The sequence below is a fragment of the Gadus macrocephalus genome, chromosome 20 (genome assembly GCF_031168955.1).
Source record: "Gadus macrocephalus chromosome 20, ASM3116895v1".
In the NCBI taxonomy this organism is placed as follows: Eukaryota; Metazoa; Chordata; class Actinopteri; order Gadiformes; family Gadidae; genus Gadus; species Gadus macrocephalus.
Window position 1 is genome coordinate 5,710,266 of NC_082401.1, and position 25,327 is coordinate 5,735,592.

General features: G+C 41.6%; 2 protein-coding genes and 1 long non-coding RNA gene across 3 annotated transcripts; 1 reads left to right on the plus strand and 2 right to left on the minus strand.

Annotated features, from left to right (window-relative positions):
- Positions 1-6,511: 6,511 nt before the first annotated feature.
- Positions 6,512-10,866, minus strand: slc10a2 (solute carrier family 10 member 2). The gene is made up of 6 exons (XM_060040885.1): positions 10,333-10,866; positions 9,286-9,404; positions 8,883-8,971; positions 8,115-8,290; positions 7,630-7,787; positions 6,512-7,341 (listed from the first exon to the last, which is right to left on the minus strand). The coding sequence occupies exons 1-6, from the start codon at positions 10,707-10,709 to the stop codon at positions 7,145-7,147; spliced, it is 1,116 nt and encodes a 371-aa protein (XP_059896868.1). The 5' UTR covers positions 10,710-10,866; the 3' UTR covers positions 6,512-7,144.
- A 1,419-nt stretch (positions 10,867-12,285) lies between these two features.
- gtpbp8 (GTP binding protein 8 (putative)) lies at positions 12,286-24,858 on the minus strand. Its single transcript, XM_060040886.1, has 8 exons — positions 24,707-24,858; positions 24,129-24,319; positions 20,806-20,959; positions 20,533-20,631; positions 17,482-17,612; positions 17,214-17,313; positions 15,389-15,507; positions 12,286-12,685 (listed from the first exon to the last, which is right to left on the minus strand). Exons 2-8 carry the CDS (start codon positions 24,293-24,295, stop codon positions 12,562-12,564), a joined length of 894 nt encoding a protein of 297 aa, XP_059896869.1. The 5' UTR covers positions 24,296-24,319; positions 24,707-24,858; the 3' UTR covers positions 12,286-12,561.
- On the plus strand, positions 22,298-23,152 carry LOC132449194 (uncharacterized). The gene is made up of 2 exons (XR_009523534.1): positions 22,298-23,031; positions 23,067-23,152. It is a non-coding gene; the product is annotated as an uncharacterized LOC132449194 (long non-coding RNA).
- Positions 24,859-25,327: the final 469 nt, after the last annotated feature.

Consider the following 25,327-nt stretch of genomic DNA (forward strand, 5'->3'; position numbering starts at 1 on the left):
ACCGAATACATGACACAACATCAGTCAACTCATAATTACAAAAAAAAGTTTAAGTATCCTAACATGGAAACAGAATCATCTGCCTAGCCCCGACCAACTCCTTATTAGCATATATCTGAAGGAATTCCCTGTCGCATGTCTCCCCCTGTCCCCTTTATGCTCTTACATGCTCTTAGATTCTGAATCCTGTTGAATTTCCTGCAATTCGATAAATAGCTTATAGTGTTAAAACACATGTAGCCTACTATTATCATTGCAGAAAATATATTTGTTACTTCAGGTTACTAAGCTGTTACAACCAGTTTGGACACAATGAAGGTTTTCATGAAAATAAATCAGGCCTGAAGGGAAATTATTTCGCTAAATGAAATTAAAGATTACAACCATAACTGTAATGTAAAAAGAGGTGTTATGACTTATAGCGACAACAGCCGCAGCCTCAACTTGTTTGCTGCTGCGACCTGAGACATGTGAAAGGACCACGTGGACATAATACATCATATATAATTAAATGTAGAAAGTGTTCTCTGCACTCCACACTTAAGGCCCTATGTGCCACGAGGCGTGCACTTGGCGGACAGGTAGGTTCTCTTGAAGTACGTTTTACCTAGAGACGGTACATAATTTCCCTTTATTTTTGTTTTTTCCTTTCTTTATTTTTCTGGTTGTACGTCTCTCGTCTTTCTTTTCTTTCTTCAATTCTTTCTTTCTAAATTGCAACCTTTTCGATAGGATAAATAAGCCCACAAACATGTCAACAATAATGAATCTTCATTAATTTTTCCCATCAGCATAGCAAACTGACTGGTTTAACATCGATTATTCCAGGTCAGATGATTCACAGAGCATGTAAGAGCATAAAGGGGACAGGGGGAGACATGCGACAGGGAATTCCTTCAGATACATGCTAATAAGGAGTTGGTCGGGGCTAGGCAGATGATTCTGTTTCCATGTTAGGATACTTATATTCTTGCTGCACAGTACACAGTAGCCACTAGCCATAAAACAATGTAATAATCCCACATATCCTGTCAATTGTATTAATTACAAGTATAGCCCAAAGTCAGTTTGCCCCCCTGTGAATTATGTAGTACATCATCCGATCTATAAAACCCAATCAAACACGACAAAAGCAAATCAACAGCAGCATGTGTCATATTATTTTACAAGCCAGAATGTATGGTTATAACTCATGTGATCCAATAACCTACGTGTTAAAGGCAAGGCAAGGCAAGGCACGGCAACTTTATTTATATAGCACTTTTCATACACAAGGCAGACTCAAAGTGCTTCACATATAAACATTGTCATACAATAAAATAAAATAATAGATAAGTAAAATAAAACATATGCAAAGAAATGAGTAAAATAGGAAGTGCAATGTATTTAAGAGAAAATGTAATTGAAAGTTAAAAAGGCTTTTTAGTAAGTAAAATTGAAAGTGCAATATATTTAAGATCAGATCAACAGTCTCTCTGGAACCTAAGTCGGGACTACAACCCGACCTAAAGGAACTTGGTCCTTTCTCTGGAACTCCAATCCAGATTCTAGGACTCTAACCCAGACAGAACTTGGAAACGTCTCCCACGGAGCTCGGTCTCAGAATTCCACCCACACACAAACTCAGGACTCTAACCCTTATACAAATATAAACTCAGGACTCTAACCCTTATACAAACAAACTCAGGACTCTAACCCTTATACAAATGCAAACTCAGGACTCTAACCCTTACACAAATACAAACTCAGGACTCTAACCCTTATACAAATACAAACTCAGGACTCTAACCCTTATACAAACAAACTCAGGACTGTAACCCAGTGGCGAACTTAGCCCTTTGGGGGCTCCAGGCGAAGAGTAATTTAGGGGCCCCTGCATCTACCGGTCTATTGTACCTTATGTCGCATAATGAGATACTCCATACAAGGGATGAACAAAAGTCACTATCCTTCTTTCATGCAAATGTTAATTATCTATTTACAAATTGAGAATAACATACAAAACAATAAGATTAGTTATGTTGACACATTACACTGACTGTTAACCTTATGTCATCATTTACCTGAGGGTTTCCAGTAGGTCACAGCAGCTATATGCTGTGACCTACTGGAAACCGACTGATAGCTGTTTCCAGCTATCAGTATTTGTCCTGTGCTCTTCAGACCTTTCATGGTTGATTAGATGCATTGCAAGGTTATTCCAGTGTTTAAATCCTTCCTCACTCAGTTGTTTTTGTTTTCCAAAAAGGCAACAACAAAAGCAAAAAACACGGTCTGCACTTTCACTAGACTAACCAAGACCTGTTCACCCTCTCGTCATTTTTCATTACTACGTAAGTATGCTTTTGTGAATCTGCGGCCCTTGGGCCAGAGTGCTGGGTCATCCACTAGAATATGTGTGCGCCTGCCCAAGACACAGCAGCTTGGGCCAGAGTGCTGGGTCATCCACAAGAATATGTATCTCGCAGTCATTGTTATCGTTATTGTCATCAATTTCAATAACCGAAGTGGAAGAAGGAGAATGAGCAATATTCACTACCAGTTGTGCATAATCTCCGTCAGTTTGTTGACACACGTCATTAGCATCGCTGCTGGCTGAGCCAGAGCCACTTGGAATGAAAGGAGCGGTAACGTGACAGCAAACGACGTTGACGGCTGCTCTTGAGCCGCCGACGGTCCCGCTAACACTGCGGTGGCTGTAAAAAAGCTGGATAGCTTTGGCAGCTTTGAAAGCAAGTCCTGCCTTTGGTCTTTCTTCTTATTTTTATGTGACCCGCTTTCGTACGATCGCTTCATGTTTCACTCGATTTATGTCTCACTCGATTTCTCTCTCTCTCTTACCGCTTACTGTTTTGAATTTGACATCATATCTGCATACGCGTCATGAGCGTGATGCGCGTAACATGGAATAGTCCATGTAGTGCAGACTGAAGGGGGGTGCACACGGAAAGATCGTCAAAATATGAGTAATTAGACATCCCGATGCTACTATTGTGAAGAGATTTTTATAAAAATAATAAATATGGGGACAAAATATATGCATTGGGGCATTTTGGGGGCCCCAAAAACCTTCTATGGGGCCTGGGGCTCCAGGCAAATGCCTGGTTTGCCTAATAGTACGGCCCGCCACTGCTCTAACCCTTATACAAATACAAACTCAGGACTCTAACCCTTACACAAATACAAACTCAGGACTCTAACCCTTATTCAAATACAAATTCAGGACTCTAACCCTTATACAAACAAACTCAGGACTCTAACCCTTATACAAATACAAACTCAGGACTCTAACCCTTACACAAATACAAACTCAGGACTCTAACCCTTATACAAATACAAATACAGGACTCTAACCCTTATACAAACAAACTCAGGACTCTAACCCTTATACAAATACAAACTCAGGACTCTAACCCTTACACAAATACAAACCCAGGACTCTAACCCTTATACAAATACAAACTCAGGACTCTAACCCTTATACACCTCTTCTCAAAAGAGTTAAACACAATTCTTTGTATATTCAGTGATTATTGGTCTCAAACCCTTATCCTTTTTCTCTGGTATCAGATCATGTATTTTTCTGGTAAAAATAGAAAATAAAGGGAAAGTTAAAAAGGCATTTTACTAAAATAAAGGCAAAGTATTTAAGATTTAGCAGAAAGCTAAAGCAAACATAAAAGTCTTCAATCTTGTTTTAAAGGTGCTCAGAGTTGGGGCAAGTCTTAAATCCTCAGGGAGTTTATTCCAGCTATTTGTTGCATAACTAAATCATGCTTTCCCATGTTTCGTGTTTACTCTGGGGATAATTAACAGATTGGTCTCAGAAGATCTTAGTGTTCTAGAAGGCTTATGTAGTGGAAGCATTTCAGTTAAATATTTTGGGCCTAAACCATGTAGGGATTTATAGGTTAGCAACATGATTTTAAAATCAATTCTCTGACCTACAGGAAGCCAATGTAACGATTTAAGAATTGGTGTAATGTGTTCAAATTTTTTGGTCGTTGTTAAAACTCTGGCAGCAGCATTCTGAACAAGCTGAAGCTTCCTTAGAGTTGGTTTTGGGAGACCTGTAAGGAGACCATTGCAGTAGTCAAGCTTACTAGTGATAAAGGCATGTACACGTTTTTGAAAGTCTTCGGTGGACATGAGCCCTCTAAGTCTTGCTACATTTTTGAGGTGATAATATGCAGATTTTGTAACTGATTTGATGTGACTTTCGAAATGTAAATCAGAATCCATGATAACCCCTAGATTTCTGGCTTTGATTGAGGTTTTCAGGGACAGAGAGTGAAGGTGTTTGATACTTTAAGCCTTTCCGTTTTAGCACCAAATACAATTATCTCTGTTTTATCCTCATTTAGCTGACACAATGAAGGTTTTCATGAAAATAAATCAGGCCTGAAGGGAAATGATGTCGCAAAATGAAATTAAAGATTACAACCATAACTGTAATGTAAAAAGAGGTGTTATGACTCTAACCCTTATACAAACAAACTCAGGACTCTAACCCTTATACAAATACAAACTCAGGACTCTAACCCTTACACAAATACAAACTCAGGACTCTAACCCTTATACAAATACAAACTCAGGACTCTAACCCTTATACAAACAAACTCAGGACTCTAACCCTTATACAAATACAAACTCAGGACTCTAACCCTTACACAAATACAATACAATTATCTCTGTTTTATCCTCATTTAGCTGAAGGAAATTTCGGCACATCCAGTCTTTCACTTGCTCAATGCACTGGCACAGCAGATCTATGGGCCGATAGTCATTTGATGATAGCGATACATAGATTTGCGTTTCATCAGCATAGCAATGATGGTCAATATTATTATTTTGCATGATTTGCCCTAGTGGGAGCATGTAGATGTTGAATAAAGAGGGTCCTAAGATCAAACCTTGTGGGACTCCACACATCACGTTGGTTGATTCTGATACAAAGTCGCCAATGGAAACAAAGTAGTTCCTTCCTATTTTGTAGGTAGGATCTGAACCAATTTAAGACTGTGCCTGAAAGCCCCACCCAGTTTTCTAACCTGTCCAAAAGTATTGTATGGTCTACAGTATCGAATGCAGCACTGAGGTCTAGTAGCATTAGTATTGAGGTTTTGCCAGAGTCTGTGTTAAGACGGATGTCGTTTACAACTTTAATGAGGGCGGTCTCAGTGCTGTGCAGGGGTCGAAATCCTGATTGTAAGGTGTCATAACAACCGGTTGATGCCAGGAAGTGATTAAGTTGCTGGAGGACAACTTTCTCAATGATTTGACTTATGAAGGGTAGATTTGATATTGGTCTGTAGTTGTTAATAATAGAGGTATCTAGGCTCCGCTTTTTTAAAAGGGGTTTAATAACTGCAGTTTTCAGGGCTTTTGGAAAGTTGCCTGACTGGAGAGAGTTGTTAACTATCTGCAATATGCCTATTGCTAGGGAGTCAAAAACATTCTTAAAGACGTTGGTAGGTAAAGAATCAAGGCAACAGGTGGATGGCTTTAGTTGTGTTACAGTTTCCACAAGAGTTTTAGAGTCTATAACATTAAAGCATGCCATCCCTGCCACGTTACTTTTGCCTGAACAGGGTGGTAGTCCAACATTTTTGTTTGAAGTGGAGATATTGATGGCGTGTCTGATGCCTTCAATTTTATCAGTATAAAAAGCTGCAAACTCATTGCATTTCTGCGTGGAATGGAGATCAGGTGGAATTTGTGTTGGGGGGTTGGTCAGTCTGTCAACAGTTGCAAATAGGGTTTTTGCATTATTAGTATTGGTTTTAATGATATTCGAGAAAAATGTTTCTCTAGCACTTTTTAAGTCTAAATTGTAGGCACGGAGGCTCTCTTTGTAGATATCATGGTGAATATGAAGTTTTGTTTTACGCCAGATGCGTTCAACCTTCCTGCATTCTTTTTTCTGTGCTGTTACAGAAGCAGCTTTTCTCCAGGGTGCCTTTTGCTTTCCAGAAATCGTTTTAACCTTATAAGGTGCAATGACATCCATGACTTTCAAAATTTTCAAATTAAAGTTTTCTACAAGATCATCAGCAGAACATGGGTTGAGAGGTGGTAGTAAGGAGATGGCCTTTCTAAAAAGTACATAAGATTCTTCATTGATAGACCGTTTTTTGACAGTATTCGATTTTGTCTGTATGTCGGGGATAAAAGATATATTAAAGAAAACACAAAAGTGGTCAGACAAGGAAGGATCAGTCACAGAGAGATCAGAAACATTGAGGCCCTTTGTGATAACCAGGTCTAGAGTGTGCCCCTTACAATGAGTAGTCTCTTTCACATGTTGAGACAGTTCAAATGTGTCCAAAATGGTAAAAAAAAAAATTGCACACTTGTCATTCAAATCATCAGTATGAAAAGGATATGTGGGTTAAACTGACGTTTGTTAATGCACAACTTGTTTATTTGTGACGGTATATTGGCTAATGAGCTGCTCAAATGTTTCACAGAGTTATGCCAAGGAATTGTTTGCCAATATTGAATAAAGACATTTCTTAATGTTCATGGTTTATTGACAACAATACATGTATCGTTTATGGAACTCGTTACATTTTTACAACTTGTAATATAAAAACAAACAAGGGCTATCTTAGGTTTGGAAAAAAATCAAGAAAATGCTAAATAAGTAAAATAAAAGGCTGTTCACTCTTTTTTGTCATCAGTGCCCGATATAATTGAATAATAAATTAGTGAATTGATATATAACGATAGTACTATAAATAATAGATGCATTGGATAATCTCTATTGAAAAAAATAGAAGCATTTGCAGATGTTCAGCAAATCCTCAGTGTCATTCTCCCTCCATGTTATGATATGTTTCAACAATTTCCATCTGAGGTACTCTGGTAGCGTGGTATACAAAAAGTTGCCCATTTTAGATTAAACTAACTGACCTTCTTCCTTTCTTATTTTGTAACACAGAATACACCTACACACCCACTGTAATTAGAAACTATGAAATTGATTGCGTTCATTATTACTGCAGTATGCCCATGAGGCCAGGAGAGTGCAGTATTTTTTTATGTTTTTAGTTCAGTCTACTGTTGAGTGTTTGCATGTTTACAGCTGTAGAAAGAGTTTTTTTGTCCTTTGGAAAGGTTTGGGGGGGATGGGGGAGTTGTCTCACAATTCAGTCATCGTGTATCTTGCCTTTGCTGCTTCATTAGATTTGTCATTCGCATTATGCTCAAATCCGCCATTATTCATAGAGTAATCTTGTTTTTCTTCTGTATTCTTAGACTCTCCATCTTCCCACGACGCTGGAGCTTCGCCATCCTTATCAGACCCTCGGCCAATCGTCCTCTTGTATCCCTGATATCCTGTTTTGGGGGGAAGCATATGATCAATATTTGAAATAAATTGGATAAGTTGGATTGTTGGACTAACATTTACCTAGATGAATACTAGCTTGTAAATGGTCCTTTATGGACAACCAGCTAGCCCTTAACATGACAGCAAAAGTACAATAAATAAAAAAATATGCCATCAAAATAGGAAATTATTTTAAATAACCTACCAAAATACATTTTGAGATTAACCTGATTAATTAGTCAAATCAATAAGACTGGATTTTTATTGAGGGCAATGAAATAATGTTTTACTCTCACCTCCTACGAACATCACTGCGACCACGAGCTGGAATATGCTGTAGATGAGTGGGAAGGCGAACATGACTTCAAGTTCCTCGGGCGCGAACGACAGCTGGACGATGGTGCTGCACAGCTGGGCGTTCTGGAAGCCTGTCTCCAGGGCGATGGTTCGACATCTAAAACATGAGGGGCGCCGAGAGGCAAAGACTAAATACGATGCACATTTGTTGTTCTGTTAATTAGTGCCCTGCCCTTGGGTCGCTGAGCAAGGCATTAAACCCCTCACTAGGGTTCGGGTTAGGTTGATCTGCAGGTGGCCTTGTACACACCAACCCCCCCCCCCCCACACACACACACACACACACACACATACACACACACACACACACACACACACACACATAGCAACCCATAGCAAAGATAAAAGTATATTTTACTAAACAGTACATTAGGGAAGGTCTTGGCCCCTAGTCAATTCAACCGGGAAGCGATGACCGCCGTACCTGAACCAGGGCTGACCAACAAATCGGGCCATGGCGAAGCCCATGCCACAGCCGATGAAAGGGTAGATGGTCCCGATGATCCAAAGCGAGGGTGATATGGTCCAGGACGACTGGTAAAGAACGCCCCCCACCACGGCGATGATGATGATAAGAATGAAGCCCAAGATGGATCCCACCTGGACACAAGAACCACAATCACAACCGTCACATTTGGCCACTCACCAACATTTCAAAGATTTAGCCCGAAGATGGATAGAAAACGTATTACTCAAATGTTTATTTAAGATAATAGCAGCAATCTGAAAAAAATAACTGTAATTTTTAGCAGCAATATAGGTCACAAAACCTAACTCACACAAGCCCCTGCAAACAGTGTCATATATTAATGAAATCCATTAAATTCTTATAACAATAGTGGAATATGTTGCTCAATATGCTAATGATTCAGGGGTCAATGTGAACATGAGAGTTTGAAATAGGAAACTCTTAAACGGGACATATTATACCACCAGGTGTTAGTATGATTAGCCTTACAAGCCAAAACGGCTTGTAAGGCTAATCAAACTGGGTTTATGATAACTGCAGTACAAGCATACGGCCAACAGAAGGCAATATATGTATGTATTTTTACAGTTCAGTATTTGAATGTTTGAACAGGGTCAGATATTGAATAAAACCATTTAATTTATATGTTTAATGACAGTTGAATGGGTATTTCAATATTGTACAATGGGTCAAAGTTCAACATAAATAGGAAAGTATGGTCACCTTGAGGATCTTTTGGGCCAGCACAGGTTTTTTGTGCTTGAGGTACATGCCCAGAGTCACAGGGATGAGCAGAGCCACCAGGGTGATACCTGAAAGATGGCAGAGAACAGTCAGAGACCCATATAAGGTCCTCTGATAAACCCCTAAGCACTCCAAAAGGCAAAAGTTAACAACAATAAATTAATATTAAAACATTTTAATAAAGTTATTGGAGCAAAAGGATTTGGATCACCCACTCGCCATTATTTCATTCATAATTTGATAAAGAATGTAACGAACACAAAGCATCGGTTTTGATGCTTATGGTAACATTTGAATTTATTGGTGTCACAGTAATTGAACGAGAGGAGCTGGACCAGGGAGAATGACAGTCCAGTCAGAACGGTGGCGTCTGCATGCTTACCGATGCTGTCGTAGGGGATCTGGATGCTGTCTGAGGAGGTCCACACTGACGTGTAGATGAGGAGGCAGAGGGGCATCATACCCATTGCCAAGATGGAGGAGCAGGCCGTCATGCTTATACTGGAATAGGATTTATATAGTCAGAAATGAAGCAACCACTGGGAACATTGGGCACCGGGCAGTCAGTGAGCCAACCAGTGCCAGTAACAAATGCTTGTAAAAGTTGTTACGCGCATTTGATCAGGGAATGATGCTATTTCTGCATTATATTACAGCACTGAGGTAAATAAGTATTTGTCCTTTGGTTAATTTCTAAATAAACCGACCAACCATGCATCCAAACAACCGTCAAACCAATCATACAAACACCCCAACAAAACAACATCAACCAACCAACCAACCAACCAACCAACCAACCAACCAATCATTAACCACCCTCCCACCCACAAACCCAACCCACCATGATCCATCCCTCCAACAAACAGCCCAGCAACCCACCCACCCACCTATCCAATCAACCAACCAACCAACCATGCAACAAACCAACCAACCAACCAACCAACCACACCACTTCAACCAACCAACCAACCATCCAATCATTATCCACGCAACAAACCAACCAACCAATCACGCAATACTCCAACCAACCAACCAATCATTAACCACGCAACAAACAAACCAACCAACCAACCACGCACCACTCCAACCAACCAACCATCCAATCATTAACCACGTAACAAACCAACCAACCAACCAACCACACAACACTCCTACCAACCAACCATCCAATCATTAACCACGCAACAAACCAACCAACCACACACCACTCCAACCAACCAACAAACCAACCAACCACACACCACTCCAACCAACCAACAAACCAACCAACCAATCAACCAACCAACCAACCAACCATCCAATCATTAACCACGCAACAAACCAACCAACCAACCACCTACCCACCCATCCAGGCAACCAACCAAACAACCAACCATCAACCAACCAACCACCCACCCAAACAGCCAACACTCCAACGTGGATATCTCACCTGAGGTCCATGTCTCCATCCAGCCAGTAGCAGATGATATTGGAATTGGCGCCACCAGGGCAGCAGCCCATGATGATGATGGCTATGGCCTGCACAGGCAAAACGTTGAATGCAAAGGATAGGGCGAAGGCAGTGAAGGGCATGATACCAAACTGGCAGAGGAAGCCAATGAAGATGCCCCAGGGCCTCCTGATGTGTCCCCACAGCTTGGTAGAGTCCACCGTGCAGCCCATGGAAAACATCACCATGGCCAGCATGATCGTGAGCACCACGCTAAGCACAAGGCTCAGGATGTCATTGAAGTTACTGGGGGGAACAAGACAGTCTGTACCCGAACATCTTGTGGCATTTCGCAGGCACTCGACAGCGGCGGCCATCCTAATAAAGTGGTTTGATGGTAAAAAGTAGCGGGTCCTTAAAACAGCTCGTAGGTCTCTTGGTTTCAAGTTAGTTCTTATCTCCCTGAAGCCGAAGCACCACAAGAGACAATGAGGAAAGAACCCTCTCTCTGTGGGTATTTAACGACTTTCCCACAACCGCTTCCAATTGACAGAAGAAGCCAGAAAAATCAAAAATTAACCATAACCTGCTAGTTTTTATGGGGTCAGTCCAACAGGGTCATTCATTAAAAGAGCAGCATTGACGTTTCAACTTTGTTCTGATAAAGGACATTGCACCATATTCTTACTTTATTGTTTATTTTATGTGCTCTTAAAAAACTTTTTTTTATTGGACTCATCCCTTCCAATCCAGGTATCGCCATCATCACCGTCATATGGTTGGGAGGTGTTCTGGAGAACGAGTGCACCGCCCCATTCACCATAAAGCAGGGAGAAACAAATGATGAACAAAATATTTATATTTTGGACTGGTCCCAAATTATAAATATAAAGCAAATAAGTAGTGAGTTTTGCCTTGTGCCTTTTTATGCTTTATGATAGGGTGAGATAGACAGGAAGGTACAGGAGAGAGGGGAGGAAATACAGCAAAGGACCACTGGCAAGAATCAAACCCGGGTCTTCTGCGATCAGGACCACTCTACTCGGTGAACCACCGGGTCTCCCAAGTAGATGTCTATGATACAGATGTATATTTTATGATTGATTGTTAATTCAGTATTGTCAGCTTTCCATAAAGCTTACAGTGAACATGATGAGACATTGGAAGATAGTAGAAAATGTAATCTAGTTTTTATTTGCAAACACTTATTTTGGAGAAAGTTGGGTTTAGACATATTGCTTAGGGATGCCGTGATGACATTAGGGTTGAGAGGCAGAATTATAAGTTGGGAGTTATCAGTCTAAACTCCATGCAAGCCGGTCTGACACGCCTATCATGAATGTCCGGCCTTTTGCATACTCAATTAATGTGACAATGACAATGGAATGAATGCCCTTGTTCCCCTCGCAGTAATAATATGGACAGGTTGTAAAGAGAGTTGTTTCCGAACATTGAGGTGCAGAGTCCTACAGATAGTATGCATAGATGAATCTCCGCAGCCAACCCATTGCCATAGTCTTATGCATGCCAACCTTTCTTTGTTAACATCAGGCCTAACTACAGCGTCCCTGATTGTAAACGCTTATCTTTCCAAAATTACATTTCAATACTGCTATGAAGCTCATTAAAATACCAGGAAACAAAGCACAGCATTGCTTACATGTTTACAGGTCTGATGTTAGTTCACTAGTGTCCAGGAAAAGACATGAATGCATGTGTCATTATCCCACATTTTACATCAATAGCTTGGAGTTAACACATATAAAGATCCTCCATCTCCAGACAAGGAATATAGGCTCTAGAGGTGGAGTCTTTCTAGAAATGAAAAAGAAAGGGGGCTCAACATCTTTAGCAGACCTGGCACAGATTCTCCAAATGCAAACACTAGGGCTTTTAAACTTTGTTCATGTCGAAAGTAAATATAAAGTAGTCAACACAAAAATAAAGCTGCAGTATTTAGAGTTTTCATTTATTCAATAAATCCAACATGTTTACAAAATAGCTTAAATGTAAATCCTGTTTACTGCATCTTTTAGATTTTTTAACAATGATCCTCATCATAGTGTAAGCAAGAGATGAGTATGAGTGAGACTAGAGAAAAATATAGAATGAGAGACATCAGTGAGTGTGAGAGATACAAAATACAGGCAAGAGAGAGAGCGTTAATGACATACTTAATTAATATTATTATGAACAAAAACATCAATAAATGCGTGTTTATACAATATCTTAGTTCACATGGTTGCACAAATGATGTTTGGCTTGGCCCTCGGCGGTGTTGGACAGTTCAACCTTCCCAGCGACGTGAGCGATGAAGCACCTTAACAGGTAGATCCCCGAGAAGTGGTGGGAACTGAGGGAAGGACAAGAAAGAACAATGTAACCTTTGATTTGTATAAAATGCCTTAAAATATATGTTAATTACTTCCTTGCAAGATGGGTCTTTTTTTTGCTGCATGGATCATTTTGTTGATTTAAAAAATAACTTATGATGACCATCTTATGATGACCATTGTGTGTGCGTGTGCATATGCGTGTGCTGAAGAAGGAGTGATTCGTTGAGCATGTCGGCCATCTTATCCCTGACAATCCACACAAAGAGAAAGCTAAACAATGGATTCACTTCTGCTGTGCAGTAAGTGCACGTGTATTCGTGATTATGAATGTACACGCAATCCAACCCTACCCTCCCTCATCGTTATCTTATCTGATAGAAGATCGTAATCTAACGTTAATGGTTTCAATTAAACATTGTCCTTGCTCATCACATAAGGAAACTCTGTCAAGATACTGTTACTCACTATCAAAGTGGAGAAAAAGGAAAAACCAATTAACCAAAGTCTAGGTTTAGCCTTTGGACTGCATCCGTACATTATCTTTAAAACATTTGAACGGTTATTTTGTGAGAAGTCGTTTAAGTAGATTACAGTCCATTTCCTTTCAGTTAACAAGACACTGTTACAACTGACACGTCCAAGAACATTCAGTACATAATCAACTGTAATAAAATAATGATGGAATATAGTTTGTAAATGAATTATCTCTTAAAATGTGGAAATAGTTTCCAAATTATCAATCCAAGATTTGCATCATATTAAACAACATTGTACTACTGAGCATTTCCAGGTTTGTGGTATGGATAGCACCTGGCCCCATCTATTGCATGTACTTTAAACCAGTAGCTCAATGCCTAACAAATAGTGTAAGATTCCCTGAGGTAACTTGGTGTACCCGAATATCAAAGCGTTGTATCCCTATCAAATGTTCCACATGCTGATATGCAATCTTACTAATGCAACTCTCTCAATCAAGTCTACATGTTGTTCAGCATTTGCGTGTAATAAGGGTGTGTGAAAAAATGATTCATGAAGTAGTCTGGATTCTTCATCGTCTATGATTCTCAATTCATTCATTTTCTTAAGCTTGCCTTTGTGTGTTTGAATTATTTGAATCATCTGACATACGTTCAAAAATACATCATCTTATACACACTCTACTATACTGTTTGTAGAAGAAATGCGCTACACACCGTGTCCAAGAATTATTCATTCTCTCTCGGACACGACATCAAAATACAACACTCATTACACATCATCACATGATGTTGTACTGCAAGCGTCTTAGAAGCTTAACCCTCTCTCAGATGCAGCCATCAACATCAACTGCTGCACAAATCCACACACCTCTCGCCACAGGGGTCCCTCGGTTGTGACGTTGAAGAGTACACTAAAAGGCATTTTGACAAAATTAAAAGAACGAACTGAGCAGAGTGGAAGGTTCACAAACTGTTTGGCAGAGACTGGCAGAAACATACAATTTTACTTCTGCATTCTCTAAATGAGGGTCTTATTTTAGTAACAGTGGTGAAATGGCAAAGAATATTATGTTGACGATCATATTACTAAGGTTAAATATAAAATAAAAAGAGTTTACGGTTCACTGGTGGAGTGATGTTGGCGCCACTTGACCAGTGAATATGGCTCCGTCATTTTATTTTTTGTAATTATTTAGCCTAATACTGCCACCTAGAGGAATATTACAATAGGTCATGGTGTAATGTAATGCCTATTTACCTTAAACTCATTTATTCTGTTTTCTGACATTTCAGGAACCTTTTCAGACCTGTTCACATCTGTGCTCAAACATACTCAAATGCCACATCTACTCTGTGATGCAATACATAAGATTTCCCATGTCATTGTAAATTCAATGAATCATTGCTAATTGGAAGCTAACCAAATCAGCCACATTTCTATGACCAGTAATTAGGCCTGTTTTATCACCACCAGGGTATAATAAATAGCATAAATTTATGTTAATTTGCAGAATATCATGTACATTTACTAATTTAGCAGACATATTTCATTTTCCGAAGTGACCTTCAGTCGAAGCTTACAACGTAGAATTTGAGCTTGGAAAAATTGGAGTAATGCGGGAGTAGTGTCCAAATTCAACCACAGTAATAGTAGCTTCTTTTTATGTGTATTTTATATAGGCATAAAAAAGCAACAGTATACGAAGCAAACTAAATTGCATGAATAAAAAGAGTAATGTAGAGGGATTGTTTTATTGCTCTAAGGTTACAGCCGTAGAGTACATTTGACCTTGGGCAGTCATGTGTTCCCTCCAAGGCCAGGGTGTGTTCCTTTGGTTTATTGCACAACCCTCTGACTGGTCAGCTGACACCCAGACACGCGACGTAATGTGGTGTTGAAATGACTCAACATCAAAAAATGAATAGAAAAGAAGAGTGACCTATGAATAAAGTTCATATTGTAACAAATTAATATTTTTTTTTTTTTACTAAAATTACTACACATAATAATGCAAATAATTTCAGAGAACCATTTTTTTTGCCCAAATTAGCATAGAGCTGATTATCCTGGGATAAGAACAGTTTGTAATATTAACTCAAAAGGTATGTCGAGTTGGACGGCAGCCAACAGCTTGAACAGTGTTTGAATCAATATTGGTTAGCCAATAAAAACCAGTAGCTGTGCGATAAGGGAGGCAAACTTTGTGTATGCAACGGCCGCGTGGGAGTGCGCTGCCTCACCTGACCAGAATGGGCTGGGGGAAGCAGCTGGAGGTGCGGTCCCTCACAACATCCTGGAGACTCAACAGGTTGGTCAGCAGGGCTCCGTGGCCACACTTATCGATCTTGGTGACCACTATCTGGGGTACAAACACAATGGCTTCACTGGTCACGACTGCTCAACCCTTGCAGTAATTTAGCAGATACAGCATATTCTTCTTTTTCACAAAGCACCTGACCTGCTGTGAGTTTCATATGCACACGTCAGCAGGTAGGAGTTATGCGTCTTGCTCAAGGATTCCAACAGGTTGACATTGGTGTTTGACCAAGAACCTTTTGGCTTAGAGTCAAAACACTGAACCCACTCCCTCCCCCAATTGTGGCATTTGATTTTGATTGGCAACAGCACCATGGCTACCTGTCTAGCCCAGCGTTTTTTTTCTGGAAGCTGAGCAGGGTCCCACCCTGCGTTGGGAGACCGTGATGCTGGTAGAGGTGTTGTTGGGCCAGTAGGGGTTGCTCAACCCTCTGGCCTACGTAATATACCCAATGCCCCAGGATGGAGACAGGGACTTTTCCTTTAAAAAGAGAAACCTATTTTGGGGGATTTAACCCCCAAAATAAGTTGCTGGTTCGCAGCCGTGTCTCAGAACACTACAGCCAATCAGTGTGCATTTGCTCATGAATATCCGTGAGCTCACATCAACCCCTATTCACAGGGCATTGTAATATTATACAGTCTATCTTTGGTATCAATAGCTAATCAGTGGCAAAGAAGAAATTCAAGTCTGCGTCGATGCCTCTTCTATTCTCTAATCGCCAGTCCAGTGTCGCAAGCTGACCGTGACGTTGCCATGACATCTAGAAATCATACTGTAATGGGTTATGATATTGATGTATAGGGGTTGATTATAACTAGTGAACAATATTGTATGAGTCATTCTAATCATAATTATTTTTATAATTCATATAGGCCTATTATAATTATGCACGCCTTGAGGCATCAGCCAGAAGGTGTCCGTACCGCTTCCAGTGGGGATTGCAGTACGGAACACAGCCACTTCGCTGCCGTGCCGCTTCCGTGCCGGTTCTGGTGGAAATTGGCCCTTAGACATCAGCTCAGGGATGCCAGCTGCGGACATAGGGGTTAAAACCCAGAGCGTTCATTTCTTTACGTAACACTAGACTATCTTGCACCCAATTTCGCAAAGATGGAAAAAATAATTAATCAACAGTCCCAATTTTAGCAGCGGTCAAAGTGATGAATAAACCAGCAGCGTTGAATAATTGATTGGCTCCCTCCATTAGGGCTCTAACGCGTGATATCAAGTTGAAACAGGAGAGCGCTCCAGATTAATCAACAGGGGGCGCAATGATGAACAGCCCAGAGTTAAGTTGGGAGGTTTAAACACTCAGAGAGATAATAACGAGAAATGGGACAAACGTGCTACAGCCTACGACCACATGACGAAGATCTACTCGGAGAGAGAGAGAGGGAGAGAGGGAGAGAGAGAGAGAGAGAGACAAAGGAAGGGGTCTTGACCATAACTACTAGTGTTGAATAAGGTAAAGGAAGGTGGTCATATCCTAACGCATCCCTTTTTTATCCACTTATTAACTTACTTATCAGGAAGAGGTCTATCTAACCATCCACACATTCATTCGTTCATCCACCCAGGCAACATTCCATCCATCTATCCATATCCACCCATCCATTCATGCATTGATCAAAAAACCACCCAACCCTCCATCCAGCCATCCTACTACAAGGCAGGATTTGAGGGGTGGATAGAGTGGTGTTAGTGAACGCATAGTTGGAGTAGGGGGGTAGCGGTAGAGGACTTACCACGTACGGCCGCCTCATCTCCTCACACATTTCCAAGGCAATAAAGTCAGCCTTTTGGATACCAATACTACCATCCACCAATAGGAATGTCCTCACCAGACTGAAACAGCCAAATGAAAGAAGCAATGGTTAGGTCCTGCAGATTGTATATTGGTTGCATTTAACAGCGCCGGGATCAATTCAGTGTAGCAACTGACAGTATAGGGCTTCATGTTTTTTTTAAAACGTGCACTAATAATAATAATTAAAATCACATCAAAATACCCACTTGCTCCTTGTTTCCAGGTAGGGCTCCACCATGTCAACAAAGTCTGTGGGAGCTCTGTGTCCGTAGCCTGGCATGTCCACTATGCTGAACGCCTTCCCCACTTTGAAGAAGTTCATCTTTTTGGTGTGTCCCTGGCACAAAAGCCACATGCATGTTAAATCGCCATTAATAGGCACATTAAAAGAAATAAAGAGAAAGCCTGCCATGATCCTAATAAATGAATACACGACAATCATGCAAACTAACCCTTTCTGCATATGCAAGCATTTGGGTATTACATTTTTATCAGGAAATAGCACTGTAGACCCTTTTCAGGGAGGGGTCATCGTACGACAAACACAGCCCATAAAACGAATTATAGGTCTGCTACTCTTATGTAACAGAGCATAGACTTATCTTCCCCTAGTTCAGTTCACCATAACACCCTTAGAGTGTTGCTGTTCTGAATTCCCCTATGCATTTGTCTGATTTGGTAATTCTGTCAGGATAGTAATGTGCCCTTACCCCTAGGTGGGGTCCTTTTCAATTTGTTAAACATTGACGAGCATTCACACATTATTCTAGTTCAACCTGTCAAGTGTTGCGCAACTTCACCGTGCATTCATGTCGCTGCCGCGATTGCGTTCGGATCACGTCTATTACACACTCGCTCATTCTGAGCTTTGAATTCAATTATTATTTAACTGTTGTAGCCTGTTCATTTATGTACTTATATGTGGTTGCATTTTGGTTACATTGCAGATACCACACACATTTGTGATTACTAAACCTGTTTGCACTTAAAACTTCATAAAGACCCATGAAATCAATCTCTGCCTACGGTACTCCTTACAAGAGTCCCGCTGTGGATCGAGCAATCCACCTAATCTCAGATATCATCCGCAAACGTCCTTCAATTCTCAACATTGGTCCTTTGAAACCAGAAAGCTTCCCCCACAGCAACAAAATGGCAGAGAGGGAGGGAGAAGCAGCCCCAGATGGGATCACGATAGGACAAGAAAGGAGAGGGCAGCTCCCATCACACCTTCAAGCATATGAAATGACTCTCCCTAAATCATTGCTAGCATCCACAATTCCCCTCGGCACTCTCGATAGAGCGCAGGGGAACATACAGAGCACTGACACATATCAGCTGCAATCTTACATCTAGAGACCAGCTAGATAACTTCTCCTAATCAGCAGCAAGCAGCACAAAACAGCCAAAATCAGGGAATTATGACTACGACCATTCAGAGTGCAGCTCAGTAGTTATTGGCAGCTGCTCACCCGTATTGCATCACGCATCATTCCAACAGGCACTCTAATAGCTCCCATCAATCTAGTTCCGTCCATCAGCAAACACGGATCCCATTTCAGGCAACGCAGCATCCACAAGCCCATCAGACCCCATCTCAGCCTGCGCCTGTGACACCTGCTCACTCGGTGTATGAACAGACTCTGCATTGCATCGCTGCATCTCCGCAGACGGCGTATACTCCACCGGGCATTCCTGTACAGCCAGGGCACCAGCAGATGTCCGTGGCACCCTCACATTCAGTGTACCAATCTCTTGCAGCGATAACTGCTGGAACCTCGCAGACAAGGTATTATCACCCCCTTGCTATGCCTGCAGCAGCTCCACAGCCGGTCTACCAGACCCAGGCGCTGTATACCAGTATGGCCCTACTGCACTCCCACAGCTTCTGCAGCAGCCTTCCCACCAGCACCTGCAACAGCCTCCTCCTGCGGTGCCAGCATGGAATACCAACATGCTCCAGTGGTGCTTCCACAGCCAGGGTATCAGCATCCTTTTGCGCCCGCACCGCATTTGTATCAGCTTCCACCTGAGTCAGTGGCTCAGCCAACCTACTACACGCCACCAGCGGAACCTGTCCAGCACAGGCATTACCCCCCCTACAGTCTCGTCTATACTGCCTGCCTATCAACTGCTACCCACGACGCCATCAGCTTTCCAGCTAATGCCTGGGATGTCCCAGCCACCTGCAGCCGATCATGTACTCCCTCGACGGCAACCAGTGCCTGTGCCAGCTCTCCCTAACCTGGTAAACGGCAGCGAGAGAGACAGTTCTGAAAATGGCTCTGGACTATCTCTTAAATTCCCATGCTGAATTGTCCGAGCACTATGAATATAGGGTACTAATGGAACACTTGAAGATAGACAGGGCTAAACTGATAGCGTAGTCATGTCATCATTACCCCCAGCCTTATACTGCAGCTATGCAGGCCCTGCAGCAGCAATATGGGCAACCACACCAGCTGGTGCAGAGCGAAATTGCGGCTATTCCGAACAGCCCAGATGTCAGTGCTGGCAATTCAGAGGCGTTTCAGACCTTTGCCCTCAGTGTGAACCTCTTAGTAGGTATGTGCTGATGTCTCTCGAAGTCCCTTACGGCACAGAACTGACATCCACAGGTCATGCAGATCGGCTTCTGAGTAAGCTCCCGAATTACTCCAGGGACAGCTTCATCAAACACCTGCAGGTGCGGGGTAGGCTTTTAAGCTCACTTCTGACCAAGTGGAGAAATGGCTGACGGATGATAAGCGTTGCAGGAGGAGCGGTCGCACTAACCATAGGCCAGAAGCATGCACCTTGAAGAAGCCCCGTGGGGAATGCAACAAGCTACATCTCGGGGTAGTGCATCGAGTCGCCAAACCAGGTGCAAGCCTCTTCCTCGTCACCCCTCTGAACAGGGCAACACTCAACAACCCCCACCAGCGGAGACGAGTCTACCTGAAAGTAGTGCCCGCCCTAGTTAGGAACGGAAGATCACCTAATACGTACGCCATCCTTGATGACGGTGCAGAGCGTACAATTATCTTGCCTGTTGCAGCGCAGCATCTAAATCTCAGGGGCAAGGAGGAGTCATTTGCCTTGAGGACCATCAATCTCTGCCTACGCTATTCCTTACAAGAGTCCCGCTGTGGATCGAGCAATCCACCTAATCTCAGATACATCATCCGCTAACGACCTTCAATCCTCAAAATGTGTGTAACACTGGTTTATCCTACAAGTAAGCCCCTGTGAATAGGCTCTCCTGTGGGAGGACTTACTGGTGTCTTGGATACTCTGACCTCCACCTCGGGGCTCAGGGAGAACAGAGCTCTGATCAGAGATGACTTGCCAACATTGCTTCTCCCAATGAAGCACACCTGGCAAGGAAAAACAATACGTACACATGGATTAAACATTATTAAGTCGCTTACATCTACAGCAACGACCTCTAAGCAATGCCCAGGTAGGTGTTAGGACTGCTAGGGAGCATTTGGGAATTGTGAAAAATAATTTGATAACCTTTCTTCAAACTCTAAATGATCTGTCCTGACCTCTGGTTGTGTTAGGGCAGGCACATGGTCCATCCTCACTGCAGAACTCAGGTAATCGATTTGATTAGACCGGCTTGGGTGGAAGAGCTGCTCAGCTTTCACTATGTCCTCCAAGCAGGGCTGAAACAACTGGAAGTTAGTCCTGTCCACCGACCTGTGGATCGGTTAGGGTTCAGAATTACAGTTTATTTTATTTTATTTAACCTTTATTTAACCAGATAAAAGACCTGGCCCAATGGGCAGCATAGTACTGAAGATAACTGCACATGTTTCATACAAACAAAACGCACAATTGAAACACAATTAAAAGACTGCATTAGATGCCTTGTACTGCTGATTTATCGTAAAGCTAATCTGCAATTGGAAGACCAGATAATGCTGGTGGTAGAGATGAATGGCCAACAGTGGTCACTCATCCAAATCAATGTCTGCCTGTGTTATCAACATCCACAGCGCATGACACACCACTTTTGATACAAATACTCAGTCTGTTTGTAGGGCCACAATAGACAGGTGCAATCAGCCATCTCCAACAACCCATTTCTCTCACAACGTGCAAATCAGGCGATCACAAGTGGGGTCCTGACCCAAAGTTTGGGAAACACAGATTTCCGTAAACAAAAACAATGTCTTAAAAAAAAAACTCCAGGTGAGCCGGCACAAAAACACAGGCTTATATACTTAAAGATCCCCTGGCATGAAAATGTCACTTTCTGAGCTTTTCTAACATTAATATGAGTTCCCCTAATCTACCTATGGTCCCCCAGTAGCTACAAATTTCGTTGGGTGTAAAACGAGCACTAGGCATTCTTCTCCGCCTTTGAAAAAACTAAGCTCAGACGCGCCGTTTTGGAATTTACCACGTATGTCGTCATAAGGGGAGATGCCACCTCCCCTTTCTCTGCCTTACCAGCCCAAAGAATTTGGCCCGCCAATGAGCTACGACCGTGCGAGCGCCGTGTGTGTGCGTGTGCGTGCGTGTGTGTGTGTGTGTGATTCCACACACTGTAACGCAAGTGTTGCAGTCGTTTGTGATTCATAATATCGTCTGGAGGTGCACACAGCTTTTGGCCGTGATAATATGTATAATATGATTTATACCACGGTCTGGGGGAATGCGCAATTCTGATTGGCTGCAGGGTGTGTATTAACTCCTGATATACGGACAACTGCACAAAGTAGTTCCAGTCAAATTGTCTGTTCGGCCTTCAAAGCGAAAGCTGGTAAATTGTGAACAATGCATGAAACTGTAATCAGAAAACGAGGTTATATGCTATAGACCCTAGTATCTGTGGTATAAAGGCTGGGACGAATATCAAATTATAAATATGTATACTTTATGTTGAATGTATAGACCGTCACGTTTCCCATTGAAACGAATGGCGCGGTGATTCAGTCTTCAAAACGAGAGCTGGTAAATTATAAAAATGAATTCAACTGTAATCAGACATGGCGGTTATATGCTATAGACCCTAGAGCAGTGATTTTCAACCTTTTTTGAACCGCGGCACACTTTTTACATTTACAAAATCCTGGGGCACACCACCAACCAAAATGACTCAAAATTACACTCTAACACAGTACATATAATACATATTGTAGTGGCGATTTGTCCTCAATAAAACAATAACTTGAAAATTAAGAAATCAAACAAAGCAACGTAATCAAAATAGCCACTGAGGCACCAGGGGGGACGAATCTTACGCAGTGCAGGGGAAAGAGTCAACTGTCCAGTCGTGAATTTAGATTTCTGCAGGTTTATTTTCCGATCTTCCAAGCAAACAAATCAAATGTGCAACAGTGTGAACCAGCAGCCTCACTCCTTTGTCTCTCTCGTACAGCTGGTAAAAAAACATGACCCTTCCAAGTGCCTGTCTTACCTATGCCCGCCACCTATGCCCGCCACCACCATATATAGGCTAGTAATAACTTCAAAACAAAAGCATAAACAAACTCAAATTAACTAATTTATAATACAAACGAGAAAATAAACATAAAAGTCATGTTATTTTATGTTAAGCAAACAAACTAAATAAATGTTTTGCAATTAAATCTAAGAACTGCATAGCTCCAACACATATAGTTAATAATATAGTTTCTAAATGTATTTATACTCACTAAGTGTGAAACCTGGGCCTGTTTAGATTAACACAAAATGGATATCCTGGCAGGAATGGTAGAAGGACACACACAAAGCTCTTCCTCAACAGCTCTCAGTCTCTCTCTGTTTTAATGTTTAATTAGTTTACTTAATTAAACAGTTTAATTAATTACCATTAGGGCTGGCCCGAATGCCATTTTTCAGGCTTCGAATACTCGTTGGTTTTTCCGAGCGAATATTCGAATGCTCGTTCCAGAAAAAAACACCATCAAAAACAACATTAATAATCCCTATATACTCCCTGGAACCGATTTTGACAGTATCTGCATATTTTGTTGAAGATTTAATAGCTTTTTAACGTTAATTAGTAGGCCTAAGTAGGTTGAAGTTCCTTAGTTTTTCCCCGTGAAAGCGAACAGCTGTCCTCTGCCATCTCAGCCCTTACGGGAGCTTTTCAATTCATCCTGGAACGTGCATCTTTTCAGGGAAGATGTGCATAAGTTGCATAAGAACCTTAAGGGAGGGTAATGGTTGCTCCAGGATTTAGACAAACCCTCAGGCGTTACAAGGGAAACAAAGTTATGGCTTGAGAAAAACTTTATATTTGGATTGTAAAACGCATGAATATATAAATGAATGGTTTTAATTTGTGTTCTTTGGCAAGTGACCGTGGTATAAGCGGGATAATGCCCGACGAGGTGTCCATTATCAGGAATTAATGGACGATGCAGAGACGTGAAACGTCCGACGCGCAGCGGAGGACGGTTGCCTCCGCAAAGTCCATTAATTCCTGATAATGGACACCTCGTCGAGAATTATCCCTTACATAGATATCTATGTATAATATGATATTATTTAGATATAGAGCTCCAGGACTCCCGCCGGAGCACCAGTGTTCTAGAATATTTACAGAACACGGCCAAAGGCTGTATGCGCCTCGCCATTGCGATACATCCACTGTAAACAGAGCGCATGGTACCATGGCCGCAGGCTGCTCAGGGCCACACCCCAACTCTCCTCCTTGCCCTGCACCTCTCCTCCTCATTTGCAATGCATTAAAGCTGCAGACACCAAAACGGCGCGTTTGGGGAAAGCTGGCTCGCTGTGCGACTGGCTCGTAGTGGCTATAATTCGTTTACAAATACTGTGTTAGGGGCCCACTACTATCCATATTAAAGCATCCATAAAGTAGCATGCCATGGGACATTTAAATAAAGCCAACCTGTCGAGGTAGGGGTCCAGCACACTGAAGGGGTACAGCAGGCCTTGAAACTTGCGCTTTGGCAGCGTTGAGGCAGACTGGACAGAGGCCAGTTTATGGAGGCCATGACGTGGGGCAGCGTGGAACAGCGGTACAGGCAACAATATGCCCAGCCTCAGACACCACATCTTCACACCCCTCTGAATCAAGACCTGTCGAATACAAAATGATTGAATATTGAATTCACACATACAGTGTGTGCACATTCATATGATTATTGATTGACTTTCTTTGGACGTTTTCCACAGGAAGGAATTTTCTCAACTAAGTCAGGTTGATCAGAATAACGAGCTACACATTAAGATCATAACGATCTTTAGTTTATGATAGTTCTCCCTTGGTGATACAATTACTCAGTCTGATCGTATATACAGGTCCACCATAGACAGATGAAGTCAGCCATCTCCAGCAAACCATTTCTCTTACATTGTGAGAGAAATGCAACAATCTATTACGACATAAGATTGTTTTTTTTTTAGTTCCTTTTAATAAATGCAAGTTATGGAGTGAATTCAAAACAGAAGGATCGTATAGCTTACACTATAGTGTCAATGCCATCCGTTTATGATAACGGATCCCTGATGCTTCTTGAGTGGGGTATACCATGAACCGTTGTAGGACATCCTCATACGTCCTCCATGCTGTGTGTTGTGTGCAGCAGCCAAACGAGTCCCTACCCAAACAACCACCCATGGATTGTTCCGCATGTATAATAGTCGGTTAGGTCATAATTATGCAACAAAACAAAACAAAGTTTTCGAAATAAAGATAAAAAATATTTAGTAGCGGTTATTATTGGATATGTTTTAATAATTATTATCTGTTGCATTTATAAACACACCTACATCATCTCATTCACCATAGGCAGCAAGTTTCACCAATAAAGAGTGATAGATATAACATAATAATATAAACACAAATAATTGGTCCAATCTTCTAAGAATATTTAGTAGACAGATCATTACATAAAGAGGTTTATAGTTGATGCTGTATTCATATGAAATGGAAGGATAGTTTTATATGTTTGGGGTATAACCTCTCCAAAACTATGAGATTAAGAAATGTACCTTTATCGTGCATGTAAAACTATAAAATAACACGGGTCACTGCGTTATTTACGAGCATTAATCCTCAGTTTAGATTAGCCTGCATTCCTCAAA